The sequence below is a fragment of the Alligator sinensis genome, unplaced genomic scaffold (assembly GCF_000455745.1).
Source record: "Alligator sinensis unplaced genomic scaffold, ASM45574v1 scaffold54_1, whole genome shotgun sequence".
NCBI lineage: Eukaryota > Metazoa > Chordata > Crocodylia > Alligatoridae > Alligator > Alligator sinensis.
In genome coordinates, this window is record NW_005841962.1 from 116600 (window position 1) to 132661 (window position 16062).

General features: G+C 39.3%; 1 protein-coding gene across 5 annotated transcripts in view; it reads left to right on the forward strand.

Moving 5' to 3' along the window:
* ATP2C1 (ATPase secretory pathway Ca2+ transporting 1) overlaps window positions 1-16062 on the forward strand; it is a 105478-nt gene that overhangs the window by 66601 nt on the left and 22815 nt on the right. For all 5 annotated transcript variants that reach the window (XR_003093287.1, XM_025200256.1, XM_025200255.1 and 2 more), the window contains 8 exons: window positions 3165-3320; window positions 3816-3884; window positions 6943-7018; window positions 7978-8044; window positions 9292-9416; window positions 12326-12423; window positions 14359-14454; window positions 14547-14636. Coding sequence is in view for 4 of the 5 variants with exons in the window: in XM_025200256.1 (XP_025056041.1) it covers window positions 3165-3320; window positions 3816-3884; window positions 6943-7018; window positions 7978-8044; window positions 9292-9416; window positions 12326-12423; window positions 14359-14454; window positions 14547-14636 (777 nt within the window). In the remaining variant the exon portion in view is untranslated. The remainder of the gene's footprint in view (window positions 1-3164; window positions 3321-3815; window positions 3885-6942; window positions 7019-7977; window positions 8045-9291; window positions 9417-12325; window positions 12424-14358; window positions 14455-14546; window positions 14637-16062) is intronic.

Here is a 16062-nt window from a genome sequence, read left to right on the forward strand (position 1 = left end):
GAGCCCTCCCCACCCTCCCCCCCCCCCCCCCCCCCCCAGCAGTGCTTGCAGCTCCCAGTGCCCAGGGCAGGGCCGAAGCTGGAGCTGCCGGGGTGCAGCTCGGACCTGTCTGCCCTGGGAAGCAATTCCTGCAGCCTGTCCCGCCCTACCCAGGGTCAGTCAGGAGCCCTGTGCCCCCAGGTAGCGGCTCTAGCCACCCTTCCCCAGCCCCTGTGTGGCCACCACTGCCCTCCCAGCCCCCCACTCTTCATGTGGTCGCCATCACTGTCCGCCTGATGTCTGGCCAGAAATCTGTGCCTCAGGTAACCAGCACAGTGGCACTTTTAGCTTACCAGCACCACCCATTTTTCAGTTCAAATCCTTGTTAACCGGCACGAGTGGGGAATGGGCCATTCCCCACTTGTGCTGGTTAACAGGGATTTGAACTGAAAAACGGGTGTAAAACTGAATGACTTAAAAAAACAAAACAAAAAAAAAAACCCCCACGGGAATTTATCAGTGAAAATTGGTAAAACCTGAGAATGCAGAACGCGAAGATTAAGCTTAATTCATGGTCCAGTTTGCTTATTACTTGGCTATTAGCAAATTCTCTTCTACAGAAGAAAAAATTCTGTCTTTTTCTGTGTTCTAATCCAGTAAGAGGCTTATGATTTTAACTTTCAACCAGTGGCATAGCTTTTCTTTTTCTCTTGGAGAAACTTACATCAGTGGTCAGCACTGTAACTGGCTACTTTATTGTAAAACTCTGAGAAGACTTGTCATTCTGCTGATGGTAGTGTTCATCTGTATAGCAATATAGCTACTTATATTAATTTAAAAGTATGTATAAATGCACATCTGTTTAATAGTATCTTAAAGAATTCTTTTCCAGGGTTGGAACACTTGAGATTTCTGCAGTATCCTAAAACTGAAAAGAACAAATTATGCAAAGTATACAATGTAATCCTATCTTAAGTAAATTTTAAGTATTGAATATAGTGATCTATAGAAGGATGCAGTATGTAAAAAGTATCTTAGAACAAAATCTAGTTTCTTGATTGTATACGCAAATGGTTATGGATACTTTCTTTTTTTGTAATTGCTCATGTAGTTTACTGTATTGTTTTTAAGTTATCAGAATTAAGGATAAGTTTTAGGAACTTTATAGTTCTAGTACTAAGGAGTGGAGGGGTGGGGAAAGAGGACTAGAACTGTCGTTACAAAAGATTTCATGGTTTTGCGTATCTAGAGTCTGTACATTTCTTTATTCTGCTGGGTGACACTGCTAGAAAACTACACAAATGGGAATTAAACGGTGTTTGTCTAGCAACACTGAGTGTATGTACAGAAAACTTCTTTACAGAACTGACTCCCTCTGTGTATGTATAAACTCATTTTTCAAGACACAATGTTGGAAACTTTGTTCACCACTTCTAATATACGAATAAAATGAGTAGCCTGTGGGTGTAAAAAATCAGAATATTATGCTATCAGCTAAGATAATGTTCACCACAACTGGTTTCAGAGTTTCATTTTAAAGGCTGAGCAACAGGGCTGTTTCAGTGCCTCACTCTATAGTTAAGAAATATACAATTGGTATAAAAATATAGAGCTTTCTTTAGATGTTAAATTCTAAATGGATTTTATTGATTATGATTGAAAGATTGATTGCAGTGTTTGACAGGTGTCCATTTTCCTTTATTGATACAGCACCAACTTTTAAAAATGGGTACTGCCCTGGTAACTATTTGAGAAAATAGCAGGACATAAAGGGAATTGACTGATCAGAAAGCACTTTAGTAAAGGTACTATCCTCTTTTTAATATTGACTAAATTATTTTTGGTCTAGTGAGCTATATTCATTTTGCTGTCTGGCACTGATAAAGAAATCAGTACACCAAAATTGAAATACCTCACCATTTTAAAAGACTGAAATACCTGAACTGCAGCAATTTACCATAATGCTGCTTATCTAGAGTGCAGTGTAATTGATCCACGTTTAATCTCCATTTAGCTTTTGCTCCTAAAGCCACATGAAATAAAGAGAGAATCTCTGAAAGCCATGTCTTTTTGGAGAGACTTGGAGATGGAGATAGAACTTCTTGTATATCCTTAGGAACTTTTCTTGAAGGCAGTTATCTATAAGTTCAAGGTGACTAGACTGAAGTTCATGGATTTCTTATTTTAATAAATATCCCTTTACAGAATCGTTATATACAGAAGACTGTAGAGAGTGGAATTTTGATTTGAACTTCTGGTTCATTTACAGAATAATATTCTACATAGTACCCATTAAAGTTGATGAAAAGATTTTAATGGAAGTTGAATTGGGTAGTCCCGTCAATAATATTTCTATAATACTCCTTAATTCTGCCCATGCAGTACCTTTTTTTTTTTTTTAACTGTATCTTATTTCTCTTGCTAGTTCTTCACCTTTTTCCCCCAGACATGTTTCTGGGTAGCTCTGCTGCTTAAAAGAATAAAAAGTAGACAGAACTATATAGATGAAAGTTTCTCTTGCCCAACAAGTCCACTTTATGACTTGGCAGTGACCTAGTATTCTCCTGGTCAGGATATTAAGTATGAAACAGCATTTTAGGAGAGTAGAACTATTGCCAGTTCTGTTGTTCAGCCAGCTCTGAAGAACTGAGCCACAGGGCAGAGTTGAAGGGACTGTAGTGTGTAAATGTATTTGTAATCCTAACTTTTCCTTTTCCTTGGCTTGTTTGAACTGATCACAGTTTCAGCCTTCCTTTAGGTGGACTGTCATAGAGAAACTATCAACAATACAAAAATAAAAGTAAATTTTTGAGGGACCCAGTTGGAATCTTAAATATAGCCACTATTGTGCCATCATAGTTTTCCAAGATTATTACAATATATGCATTTCTGCTATTTTTCCTCCTTTCTTGCTGTCTTTTCTTTGGCTTAATACCTAAGATCTCAAGGAATTCTGCACTTATTTTCTGCATTGCTTCAGTGTGCCTGCATTCAGCTGCTTGTACGTGAAATTTGTTTTCACTTCATAGATTCTGGACGCATATTTGGTTGACATGTAATTTCCTTATCCTGTCAATTTACTTTTTAAAAGAGGGAAGAGAAATATTATAAAACAGATTTCCAAAAACTAAAAAGAGTACCAGAAGACAAAGCCTTTTACTAATGTGTGTATTTTGTTTCCAAAGGCTGTGGATCTTTCTGTTGATGAATCCAGTCTGACAGGGGAGACTGCTCCATGCTCTAAGTGTACATCACCTCAGCCAGCTGCGACCAATGGAGACCTTACCTCAAGGAGCAATATTGCTTTTATGGGAACATTGGTTAGATGTGGAAAAGCAAAGGTAAAATCATATTGATAGAGAAAATTAGACTGAATGCCATAGTTATTTGTAAAGGAGCAGAAACCAGATTTGCTTCAAGCTTATAAATGTATTTGTACATCCATTTAAGCTACACATCTGTACATCAGCACTTCAAGGGTATGACCTTTTGTCATCCAGAAGTATTTTGCTCTCTGATGTACTGAAACAGAACTTTTTTGGTAGTTTTTCAGTTGCTGGGTCCAAAGGAAAAATAATATAGTTTACTGATGGAATAGGTGTTAGAATAATGTATACTCTTAGAAGTATTATTTGAAGTCTGTAAATATGTCTGGAGAATGTGCAAGAGCCTTGGAGAGTGCTTCTAATATGTAATTCAGGATATGTGAGTGCTTTAAGAAAAAACCTATCTCTTCACTGTTTGATTCATAGATTGTTGACAACTATTCAAGAAACATAATTAATACTAAAGTAATAACTCAAATGGGAATGATTCTTTTTTAATTATTTTTATAGGGAATAGTTATCGGAACAGGAGAAAACTCTGAGTTTGGGGAGGTTTTCAAAATGATGCAAGCAGAAGAAGTAAGTATTAATACTTAAAGCCTAGTTTTCTTTTTATTTTGTAAATGTAAATATTTTTCCATCAAGAGAGATCCCCATGAAGCCTCCATAATTTTAGTGGAGAAACTAACAGTCGTATTTAATGGTATGAGTATTTCACTAAAACCCCTTCAGAAATTTTTGAGAACCTTTTGGGTGCCTGCAGTGGGCTTGGGGCTTCCCACCCTGCTGCTTTCCCTCTGGGGGCCTCCATGGGGACCCAGTGCAGAAAAGTAGAGTGGGGCAGCGAGAACTGTTGCCACCGCCACTGGAACCTCCACACCAGCCACGTTGCCAGCAGCGCGAGGAGTTATGGACTGGAGGGGGAAGGGGGGTCATGCTGACCTCGCCTCCTCCCACCTCTAGCCACTTGCACTCCAGGTCGCAGCTCTACCCTGCCACCATGGCCTAGCTGCTGCTGTTCCCCTCAGGCTGCCTGTGCTGCCCTCAACCCCACTTCTCCTCCAGGGTAGAGCTGCAGCCAGCACCCCTCTCTCTTCTCTCCCTCCCCCTGGTCTGTTACTCCTTGCAAAGCTGGCATGGGGGTCCCAGCGGTGGCAGCAACAAGTCTTGCCACCGTGCTCTGCCCCCCTGTGCCAGGTCCTGCCTACTGGGTTGGGTCTCCACTGGGGGTGCAAAAATTTGGGGGGCACATGCCCCACCCCAGTGTCACTTATGCCCCTCCCACTCCCCACGTCACCCATGTCCCCTCCCAAATAGACTTGTCTGTGGGGAGTTGCTCTCCACTATGCTGCCTGGCTGCCACATGCATGTTGCACATGCACATGGCGCCTGCAGCCTCTGATCATCCTCCTCCCATTCCCCACAATCCCTTGCAGGCTTTAGTGTTGCTAGCCTGCAAGGGGAAACCTGTGATTTCCCACATTTTACTCCTTTAAAGGAGAAAATCCATGTTTTTCTGTGGCAAATAGAAAACCCAGATCCCTGGTCATCACTAATGTCTTCATTGCCAAAGCTGAGCACTGAAACAGTTTAAATGTCAAGGCAGAAGCTCAAGAACGAAACGAGCTCAGTGTTCCTTGTCATTCCAAGAGTGAGTGTAGCAATACTTATGAATAGCAGTCTTCCAAACCTTTCATGATATAAAGAGATGGAGAAGCGAAAGCTTTAAGATGGGGCTGTCAAGCATACAGCCTGCAGGCCAGATTTGGCCTATGGACCTATATTATCTAGTTCAAGGGTTTGTTGTACTGATGCCATATGGGGCATGCAGGCTGGATCCGTTGCAGCACAGTTTTCACACAGCACAGGGGGTTGGTCTGGGGTGCACACTACACTGGACTGGCTCCAGGGGCCAGTCTGGATTAGGCCATGCGAGAGCCAACAGAGTGCAGGACTAGTCCTGTGAGGCATGGCAAACAGCATACCCTCTGCCAGCCCCCTGTGATGTATGCAGTCAGTCTAGCCCCATGCACCTTATGTAGCATGTGCCAGTCCTGGGGCTTGGCGTGTACACAGCATGTGGGGCGGGCACAGGGAGCACGCTGCCTTCACTGCACAGGCTGGACTCGGCACTGTATGTGGCATGGGTCTGGGGCACAGGTCTTATGTAGTGTCCTGGACCAATTCCTGTGCTGCTTGCAGTGTTGAATCTAGCTTGCAGGCTGTGCGTACCCCCTGCTGTCCCTGTGTGCTGTGTGCACAGCAAGCCCCAGGGCTGGTGTGTGTGGCATGTGGCGAGTGGGCTGGGCCCAGTGCCCTGGGTGTGCAAAGGGGTCATCTCAGTCTGGCTCGCAAACTAGGCTGGCAACCCTTATCTGGTCCCATGGGACTGGATAAGTCTGACACCTCTGCTTTAAGAGGCTCCAGTCACCACTTGCCCACCAGTGCTGGCATTAGTTCAGTAACAGCCTGTGAGTCGCTCATGAATGTAGGCTCCCATCTGCACTCTGAGACGTTGAGGCTTGTTTTCATAGATACTAAAAGGTGTATCTTCATCAGTGAGGAAAATAGGAGTCATCTCTAGTGGTATACGTGGCCAGATTATTGACACTGGAATTCCCAAGAGTTGCTGGATTCAGGGTAGAATAACATCACTGCAGAAGGTGTTCCATTTCTTAATCTGTCTGTCCTCTGACTAATTAGGGAGGCAGTCAGTTTTGATGACTGACTTTCATTTTATGAGAAGTTGGGGTTCTTCATAAATTTATTCTTTGTTCATTTTGTATGAGCAATTAGTAATTAAGGCTTATGTGGGAGGCTCACTGGTCCCCATCTTTTTCGCTTTCAGGGACGGTAATCTATTTCCTCACCCTTTCGAAGTCTTATTGCTGTATCTTCAGCCAGTTATAGGTGTTTTGATGTTTAGTTGCCCCCCAAAGTAATGTGTTAATTAGGGCAGTGTCTTGTATTACTGTACAGATAAGCCTCTGTGAGCCTAATACAAGAATTCACTTTCCTGACTCTTCTTGTGGTTTGTAAATTGCTTTCGACAGAAGTTAATTGTGTAAGTAGTGTGTGAGGTTGTTTGTTTGTTTGCTTGTTTTAGTGTGTTTTTGTGGGCTTTTTTTGGTTGGGTGTCAAGTTCTTTTCTAAGAAATAGCCACTTCTAATCTCTAGCAAATTCCTGTTGGGGAGTACAAGGTGGCTTCTTAGGAGTTTGATGTGCATTTAAGGTTTGAAAATGGCATTTATCCTTCTGTTATCCAAAGCCACATTTTTTTCTTTTTCAGGAAACTCAGAGTTTCTGATAGACTTTTCCTGTTTATGAGTGCTTAGGATAAGTAGCTTATTTGGTGTAGATGGAGTGCTGTGAAGTTCCTCAGTCTAGTGAAGGACTCCTAGAAAGTCTTCAGCTGTCTCCAAAAATGGAGGAATGTAACCAGATAGTGCAGTGTGCATTATTCCTTCTGTAAATGAAATATATCTGATAATCCTGCTGTTTGGATGTATAAGTGTTGACATTTTCTCTTGTATTTTCATGTTTTAGAAACTTAGCGAGACAATATGTACTGCAGTAATACTAACATTTTAATGCAAGTTACTCACTTTTTACCCTGTGCTCTGACTTTTTACTAAGGCTCCGAAGACACCTTTGCAGAAGAGTATGGACCTTTTAGGAAAACAACTTTCTTTATACTCCTTTGGTATAATAGGTAAGAAAACATATTTGCATTTGAACTTTTTAGTCACATTCAGAGTTCACTCCTGATTACACTTTATGTAAATCAAAATAAAGAATAATATTGGCATTAGAAGAATGATGATTTAAAAGAAACTATTGGTCACTGCTTAATAGGCTTAGATCAATATTAGTTGAAAGTCACTAAGACACTGGGTTTTTTTTCATATTTGCAAGTATTTATTTGCTACAGATATCTCCCAACACCCTTTTTTTTCCTCACTTTTCCTCTTTTTTTAAATCCTCCTTGTTTAAAGTATGATGCGAGTATAAGTGAGTCTCAGTGCCAGCGCTGCTTTGTGGTTTAGGTGGAAGCATAATGCCATGCTAACAGACCTGCAATATTTATAGGAAAGTGGGGCTAGAAGGGACCTCCACCAGGTTATCTAGTCCAACCCCCTGCTCAAGGCAAGATCATCCCTGACCTAAACCATCCCAGCCAAGTGTCTTCCCAACCTGCTCTTGAAAACTTCCGAGGATGGTGATTCCATAATTTCTCTAGATAACCTGTTCCAATGCTTGACCACCCTCATAGTCAGAAAGTTCCTCCTCATCTCCAGCCTAAACTTTCTATGCCAGGGGTGGGCAAAATGCGACCTGCCAGGCCGTTCTGTCCGGCCTCAAAATTTCTAAAAAATTTAGAAAATTAATATTTATCTGCCCTGGGCTGCCTGTCATGTGGCCCTCGATGGCTTGCCAAAACTCAATAAGCAGCCCTTTGCCCAAAATAATTGCCTGCCCCTGTTCTATATTGTAACTTCCTTGAGTCTATGCCTCATTGGTCAAGGAATCAAGGCTCTGGTGTTCCAGAAGCCCAGTTAAGTGCATACAGAGTAGTATTTGAAGGTTTGGATTTGCTTAATGTTTGATCATTTTGAAGACCTTGATTTTTATTTATATGAAAAGACACCATTATTTCTGTTTTGTTTATAGGCATTATTATGCTGGTTGGCTGGCTGCAAGGAAAGCATATCCTTGATATGTTTACTATTGGTGTGAGGTGAGATTTATCTTATTGTTTAAACTTAAAACAAACTTGAAAATTAGTAGTAGGCCTATTGTGTGGAAACAACACTTGATTATTTACAGTAACTTACAAAGAAGTATTTATAGTAAATGGGTAACAGTCTTGCTACTGCCTTTCCAAGGGTTTGGAGCCTAGCCTTGTTGTCCTACTACACCAGGAAGTTCCTTTTGCCTCACCCAGATTGTCCCCTGGACTTCAAGACACTCAGTTTCCAGAAGGACCTACTCTGTTATCCTGTCAGCCATGATTTTGGAAAAATCTTTTATTTTCCTACGTTTTACTCTGAAAAACAAGGAATGTATTTATTTTGGGCATATGTGGTATGGGAGAAAATATGGTAATAATCAGAAGTTTGTGTTCCCTCTAATATAACCATTTAAACAAAAGAAGAATCCATTTCTTGGAGTGGGTGGCCACAGACACAGATTTGAGTAAATAGATGGGCCTTGAATTTTGTCAAAATTCACTGTTCCTTCTTTAGAGTAGTGGAGGGGAATGAATTTTGTAGGAGAGGGTTCTCCAGAGATCCCATTAAAGAAATGTCTCAACCTATCACTTGGTTGGATTGTGCATGTAAAGGACAAAAGGTGACCTTTTAAAAAACATGGATCATGACTAAGTGAAGATTTGTGTATCACTCGAATATGTACCCATGAATGTATGGTTATATCTGCTCTCATGTCTGATTTATACTCTGTTATTCCATACTATCAGTTATTCCATTTCATGTAGGATAGTCATGTAGGATAGTGTTATACCTTTAATCTCAAGATGACAGCCATGGCTGTGATATGGTCTGCGTCATCATGTATGTATACATTTACATAGAAATTTGATGTACTGAAAGCCTTATTACTTGGTAATCCAGTTTGCTTTGCATAATTATGATTCAATTAGGTAAGGCTCAGAGCACTAAAATGAACAGGATCAGATTTAAAGCTGATCTTCCCCTTACATTTGCTGTCATTTTCATTTAAACATTGGGGTGCATCTGAATTCAGATGTCTAAATCTCAGGTTCTTAAACCAGGGTGTTAGCTACCCTCTTCAGAATACTCTCTCTCAAATTAAATGATATCTACCTAGAACAAAGTAGCAGCCACTTACTCTTTGACATTAATTTACTAATGGGACATTTTTTCTGTATAACAATTTGTAATGATGTATTTATAACTAGTATATGGAATTCTAAGAAAAAATATTTACACTGTTTTATTACAGCTTGGCTGTAGCGGCAATCCCAGAAGGACTACCAATTGTGGTAACTGTCACATTGGCCCTTGGTGTTATGCGAATGGTCAAGAAAAGGGCTATTGTAAAAAAGCTACCAATTGTTGAAACTTTAGGTATGACTAGAACCAATCATAGAGATGTTGATATGAATGTTATGATTTTAGCAATAATTTTAAGTCTGTTGAAGATCTGCTTCATGTTCGCCAAGGTTTTTCCAGGACATTGGTAATACTTTAAACAAGTTTCTCTTAAATTGAATCATTTTTACAAGAAACCTACAAAATTAATGGGCCAATAGTAAGTCTATGCTAGCAGTAATATAGTTTCATTGATGAAGAGGTATATAGGAGAATTTTATTATTCATTGATTATAACCTTTTTAGTTTTGCATAACCTTGCAGTTTTGTTAAACAAAAAAACTAATGCTTTTAAACCCTAGCAGTCTTGCATGTGTTTAGGAATAGCATTGAGATGACTGCAAACAGCTTTTAAGTTTATTAGTATTAGAAAAATGCAGTTATACTATACAGATTGTGTAGTCTATATATCATTAAAAACAAACAAACTGTATTTACCCGAATACAAGATGAGTTTCCCCCTCCCCTCCCCACAACTGCATTGGGGAGGAAGTCCCTTGTCATATATTTTCGTGAAAGGAAACCTCATTAAATACATGGCATATCATTAAACTGCTGCCAATAGCAGCATTTGCTCAGTAATGGAAACCACCTATGAAGTTGATTAAATGCAGCCAACACTGACCATGACTATGGTCCATATTGGGCAAACATACTAATGAGACCATACCACAAGGAAAGGTTAGTGAATCCCATATGAATAAGATATATGGAAGTGTCTAGTCCCCATCAGTGCCAATTATTTCAAGTTGTAGTGAGCCACTACATTTGAATACGTTTCAACTTCCTCTTTACTCCCACAGCTGAGCTGTGCCTTTCTCTCCCATTTCCAATTAAATGTCTGGCAGACCTCACCAAATGGGAGTCTTAAAGAGTTCACCCAGAATCCCTCTGTCACCCCCCTTTCTCAGTTGGTTGCATATGATGAGGTGAAGCCAGACCAGGTTGCCTTGAGCCTCATCTGCATATACATTTTTGGAGGATCCCAGGACTTGTGATAAGAACGCTGGGTTCTAGTTTGGGGGGGGGGGGGGGAAAGAGGGCACTAATTAGCACATGGATCCTTGTGGGAAGTATCTGGAGTACATGCACATACTGAGTGGTGCTGAGCTGTGGGGTCACCATGGCTTGAAGCACTGTTGACTCTGCTGGGACCCACCCTAGTGAACTATGTGGTAATTCTGAGCCTTTTGGCTTTGGACTAATGTGCATAGTTTGTACCACATACAAGTAGGCAGAAAAGTGTTGCTTAGAAGTGTTTGTATGGGGTAGCTGTGCTAAAACTTGCAGCAGTTTCAAAAAGGTAAAATGAAAATTTCTATATACATATTTGCCGATATGCAGTTTCTGCAGGTATGTTTATTTCAAGGTTGCACTTTTCAAATTTACCCCACATTTCCACGTGCTCAGGGAGAGCAGGGCCTGACATTTAAGCAGGGAGGGGGAGGATGAAGGGCTGCAGGTAAGGTGGATAAAAATCAACAATTTAAAAAAAAAAAAAATCAGATTTTTTAATTTAAATCCAATGTTTTTAATTTAATCATTTAAAACATTTTAAAAAGATATTATTAAAAAAAAAAACTTACATCATAGCTACCATATATTTTATTTAAAAAAATAAGATATGGCAGTGCCCAATCCCCCTGCTGAGGGAGACTGGGCACTACCATATATCTTATCCCATATATAAAGATAGCTTTAATTTAAGATATGTTAAAGTTCAAAGATATCATCATGGGATAGGGATGATAACTTCTAAGTATATACTATTTGAGACAATATATTCATGTAACCTTTTTCAATGTTTTATAAATAGGTCACAACAGGCCATGGACTATATTAGGGGCCCAATCTTATGGGGTTGCCAGAGGCTTCTCTGTAGGCTGGTAAAGATTTTAAGAAAACCACTCTGCCCAATGGGACTCAATAGTCAGTCTAGAACAGGGGTGGGCAAAATATGTCCATGGACTGGATCTGGCCCGGGCAGGTCCCTCTGTCCTAAACATTAGAGAGTTGTGCATGTGTTTAAATATTAATAATTATGCATGTATTTAAAGATGCGCTACTTCGAATTCTACTGCCTCCAGTGCTTGGGAAGTACAGAACATTAATACTTCAAGGCTGTATTTATCTTTTTATCAAGACGTTATAATGCAAGAGAAGTGTGTATGATTGATCAAACATTTTTAAAATCTACAACTTAAGCATTCCAATTTGCAGCAAATTCATTTAAAATTCAAGGAAGATACTAACGCTACTTTGATATGATGCTTTAAAAGTTTAAGTCAGGGAGATTTGTTTAATGTCATTAATCTTAATAAAGTAATAACTGATCATTACTGATATTTTAGAGAAAGCGTGTAGCTTTTCATACCATAGAAGCTCTCAGCCTTCCTTTTCACACAATCTCAGTTAAGACTTCATTAAAATAGTTTACAGTCAGTAACAGTAAATGGGAAAGCATAGAAACACTTTGGAAGATTGTTTTTGGCTGCATCCTGACTTTGTACATAGCTTTGAATGATCTGGTGTGAATTCTTTGATTCAGTTTAAGTGATAATTGCCATTGTTTACAAAAAATGAATAGATCTTTTACAGTCCAGTTGTAACCACCAGCGTTGCAGTGTGTTGTTTTGTTTCTTTGTTTTGTTTTTTGGCATATTCGTACTCTTGAGGAGAGTAAGAAATTTTAAAAGTTCATGTGGAAAGTGATCAGCTGTATGTAGATGGGTGTTAGAGAGGTTCATCTGATCTTGAAGTTTTAGAGCATTTGGAAACTAGATTACGTTTTTTTTGTTTTTTTGTTTGTTTTTTTTTTCTTGGTGTGAAGCATATTGTGGCTAGCAAGACTGTCTTACAAACGTTAACTTAATTGGTTCTTTCAGGCTGTTGCAATGTGATTTGTTCAGATAAAACTGGAACTTTAACAAAGAATGAAATGACTGTTACTCATATTTTTACGTCAGATGGACAGCACGCTGAGGTACAGTAGGAATATATTTAACTTTTTATTTTATTTCCGTGGTTTCAGTGCATGTAACAGGTGCTAGGCTGAAATATTCTGACTTGCCAAATACAAGGCTGACTGAGGGATTTGTCTCTGGCTATCATGTTGTGTTCTCATATGCATTCATTATTTTGACCTTTTTCTGGACTGTTGTTTAAATAAAGACTAGTTGAAAGGCTTGGCAGTTGTCTTTCCTATTGAAAACAAGATTATTTTTTACAGCATGTGAATATACATTAAATTATTTATAGTAGCCTTTGGAGGAGGAATATTGGGTTATGTGGCCTACATGTAATATTTAGTCTGCTAGATAGATTCATAACCCTGTGCCCCGTGACTGTTTCACTGCTGATCGTTTAATTGGATAGAATGGAGGCAGGAAGTGAAAGCATGGTTGGTAGGGACTGGGAGTTCCTAAAAGGAAGGAAATATATACACACAGAAAGGAAGGAGGAATAAATTGGAGGATGGGAAGAAACAAAAAGCAGAAATAGATGCGTCTTTAGGGGAACATGTTTTCTCACTGACTTATGCAAGTGTGACAAATTAAAGAGAATATACTGTATACCAATTCCAAAATTCCTTGATTTATTTCCCATCTGGTTTTATTCCTTTTGAAGTCAGTGAGGCTTGTGCCTCTGACTTCAATAGAAATGGGACCTGTTCTTTTTTTCCTTTTAAAAGTCCATTTTTTCCAACTGCTATCCTGTATTTGCATGGGGGAAGAACAGCTGGTTTCTCCCAATGGACTTTTGAAATGCATTTTAGCAAAAGAACATTGTGCTTCTGAGAAGAGCCTTATGAATTGTGAGGGCAAGAAGAAAGTAAACATAGATAATGGGTGAAATGGAAGAAGCAACCTTTCTTTTAACCTTTTAAAAATGTTATTTACTTCCCACTAGTTTGCCAGCTTGCATTTTTGTGGCTTATTTTAATTTTTAATCTAAAATACCAGTTTAATAAATTTAAAATTGTAGGAAGCCCTTTCAGCTATAGGTACAATGAAGTTACTATGAACACACACAAGCCTCAAACAGGGGAATGAGTGAAAAGGCTTCCTAAACTTACTTTTTAAGCTCTCTCTCTTATTTTAAGCTTCATGTACTTATTATAGGAGTTCACACCATTGGTCCATTTAGTTCAGTACCCTGTTTCCGATGGTGACTGGCTTCAGGTATTTTAGTAGAAAGTGTATGGAATGCTCGCTGACATATGTTTGAGTTTTTCTTCCTAAATCTGGGCATTTAGTATTTGGTTTATGCTGCAAATTTAAGGGACTAAATTTAACTACTGATTGGGCTCTAGATTTTAGTCTAGAATAAATAATTACAAACTAATTGTTTTAGTCTCTCTATATCCCAGGCCTCAGCCAGTGAACTGATCTTCAGTCAGCCTAGATCACCTAGCTACACTTTTAGATTTCCTTTCTCCTTAAACTTGCAAAATGGTTCCCTAACCTCCAGGGAGCATGCATTGTAGGTCCAGGTAAACAAAAAAAAAAAAGGGGAATTGAAGAGCAAGAAATAGCTGGAAGCAAGTCCTGATGGAACAAGGCAATTATATATGTGTGTGTGTGTGTGTGTGTATGTATATATGTATGTATATATGTTTTGCTTACCAATGCTGAGAATGCAGCTTTTTAAGGGTACTTAGATCATTCTGAATTTGCACTGTGTTCAGTATAAACATTAAACTGTCTACAAACTACTGAAGTTAACACTTTTTAATTTAAATCCATTGCATTAGACCTTGAGTAGGAAACTGTAGGTGTGCACTTCTTGATTGGTATAATTGGTCCATTTTTAAGTAACCCATTCCATTTTCTGTACAGGAAATTCTGAAAAACAGATTATTGGATATATGAAATGTTTTAATGCTCTGGTTGATATCATGTTTGACTGTACTTTACAGGTAACTGGAGTAGGCTATAACAGGTTTGGAGAAGTGATGCTTGATGGTGATGTTATTCATGGATATAACAACCCAACTATTAGCAAAATTGTTGAGGTATGATTTTAGCATAGTTAAGCAGTCTATCTCCAGTGGCTTTAATATAGGCTGTATATATTGTATTGACCTCAGGGTTTTTTGTGTTTTAGGCTGGTTGTGTGTGCAATGATGCTATAATCAGAAACAACACCTTGATGGGAAAGCCAACAGAAGGTGCTCTAATTGCACTTGCTATGAAGGTGTGTGCTTGATAGTACTTCCCTCTTGTTTTTAGACATAAAGCTTGTCACTGTGATTAATAAAATTACTAATGTTACAGTAATAGTGTAATTTTTAAGGCTTTTATTGAAAACTACTTTTCTTACAACAGAAATAATTTTAGGATGCTCCAGGGTTCTTGATTTATAAAAAGTTACTGAATAAGTGGAACGTGAAGTAAAATCATGTTTGTTGTAACATTTTGTTACTAAACCCAAATATACATTGTGGCTGGTACTTAATCTTACCATGATTGAGTGTGCTCATGCGTGTGTTAATTTTCAATTCTCCCTAACCTTTCTGAGATGCAGAATCCACATGTGAGTTCTTGCTCAGACCCAGAGACCTTTTATTATTTTACCAAAATCTGTGTGGTGGTACCTGGGATGCCTTGGAATCTGGTCGGTTTCCATGACTAGTATGAAACTGACAAGTGGCTTGGGGGAAAATGTTGTTTAAAAGCTGTGGAGTATTGGGCAGTGCGCCCCCCCCACCCCAGAGCATCCTGGGAACCTAGAAGTAGGGGTATCCCTTCTACCCACCTGGATACTCCTGCCCCCCCCCCCAGCTCAAATCACTCTCGGAAGAGTTCTGGCTGCATACCAGAGTAGCCAGCTGTCAGGTGGGTGGGTGGGGGTGAGCAGCAGTGCAGTGTGGGATGCTTACAGGACTTACCAAACACTAGTCACAGAAAACTTGGTCTCCATACGTAAATACTGAACTGGGTCAAGGAGGACTGGTTCAAAACTTAATTTATCCTGATGTACTTTTGAACCATTTCAGGAAGTTTTAAACCATTCTAAATTGGCTTGTATGTCTAGAAACTTGCAGTTTAAACCACATCAAATGGTGCAAGTTTTATCTGTCTGCACACATAGACTTCACCCCCTTCCACACCCCCCAAGACCAGAATCCTGCGAGGGCTAGCCCATGCCCCCTTCTCCTTTCTTTATCTTTGGAAGATAAATATGTTATTAGGTAATAACAAGGTAGATATGATTTGAAATTATAAGCATAAATATACTGTTAATGATCGACATTGAAATGTGGAAAAAGCTTTTGCTTCATTCACTTCAGTGTCTCAAAAGCTTCTATGTTGAAGCTGGAACCTTGTGATTTGGCAACATTTTGAAGAGAAAGTGACAAGGCACATAACAACGAAATGAGCATGTGGGCAAGCAGCATGTTTACACTGGTGTTATTAGCATTACATCTGTGTTTAAAAAATATATTGGACAGATGGCATTATTTCTTAAGGCCTCATCATGTGTCCCAATCAGTTGGAGACTAACCCCTGAAAGAATCATAGTATGTCTTCATTGTTGTAAGTTGTGTCAAATTAATGTCTGTTCATGCGCACCTCAGGTTGCTGCTTGCTAATGGTGAGCAGTCTATTATCTCTTTCCC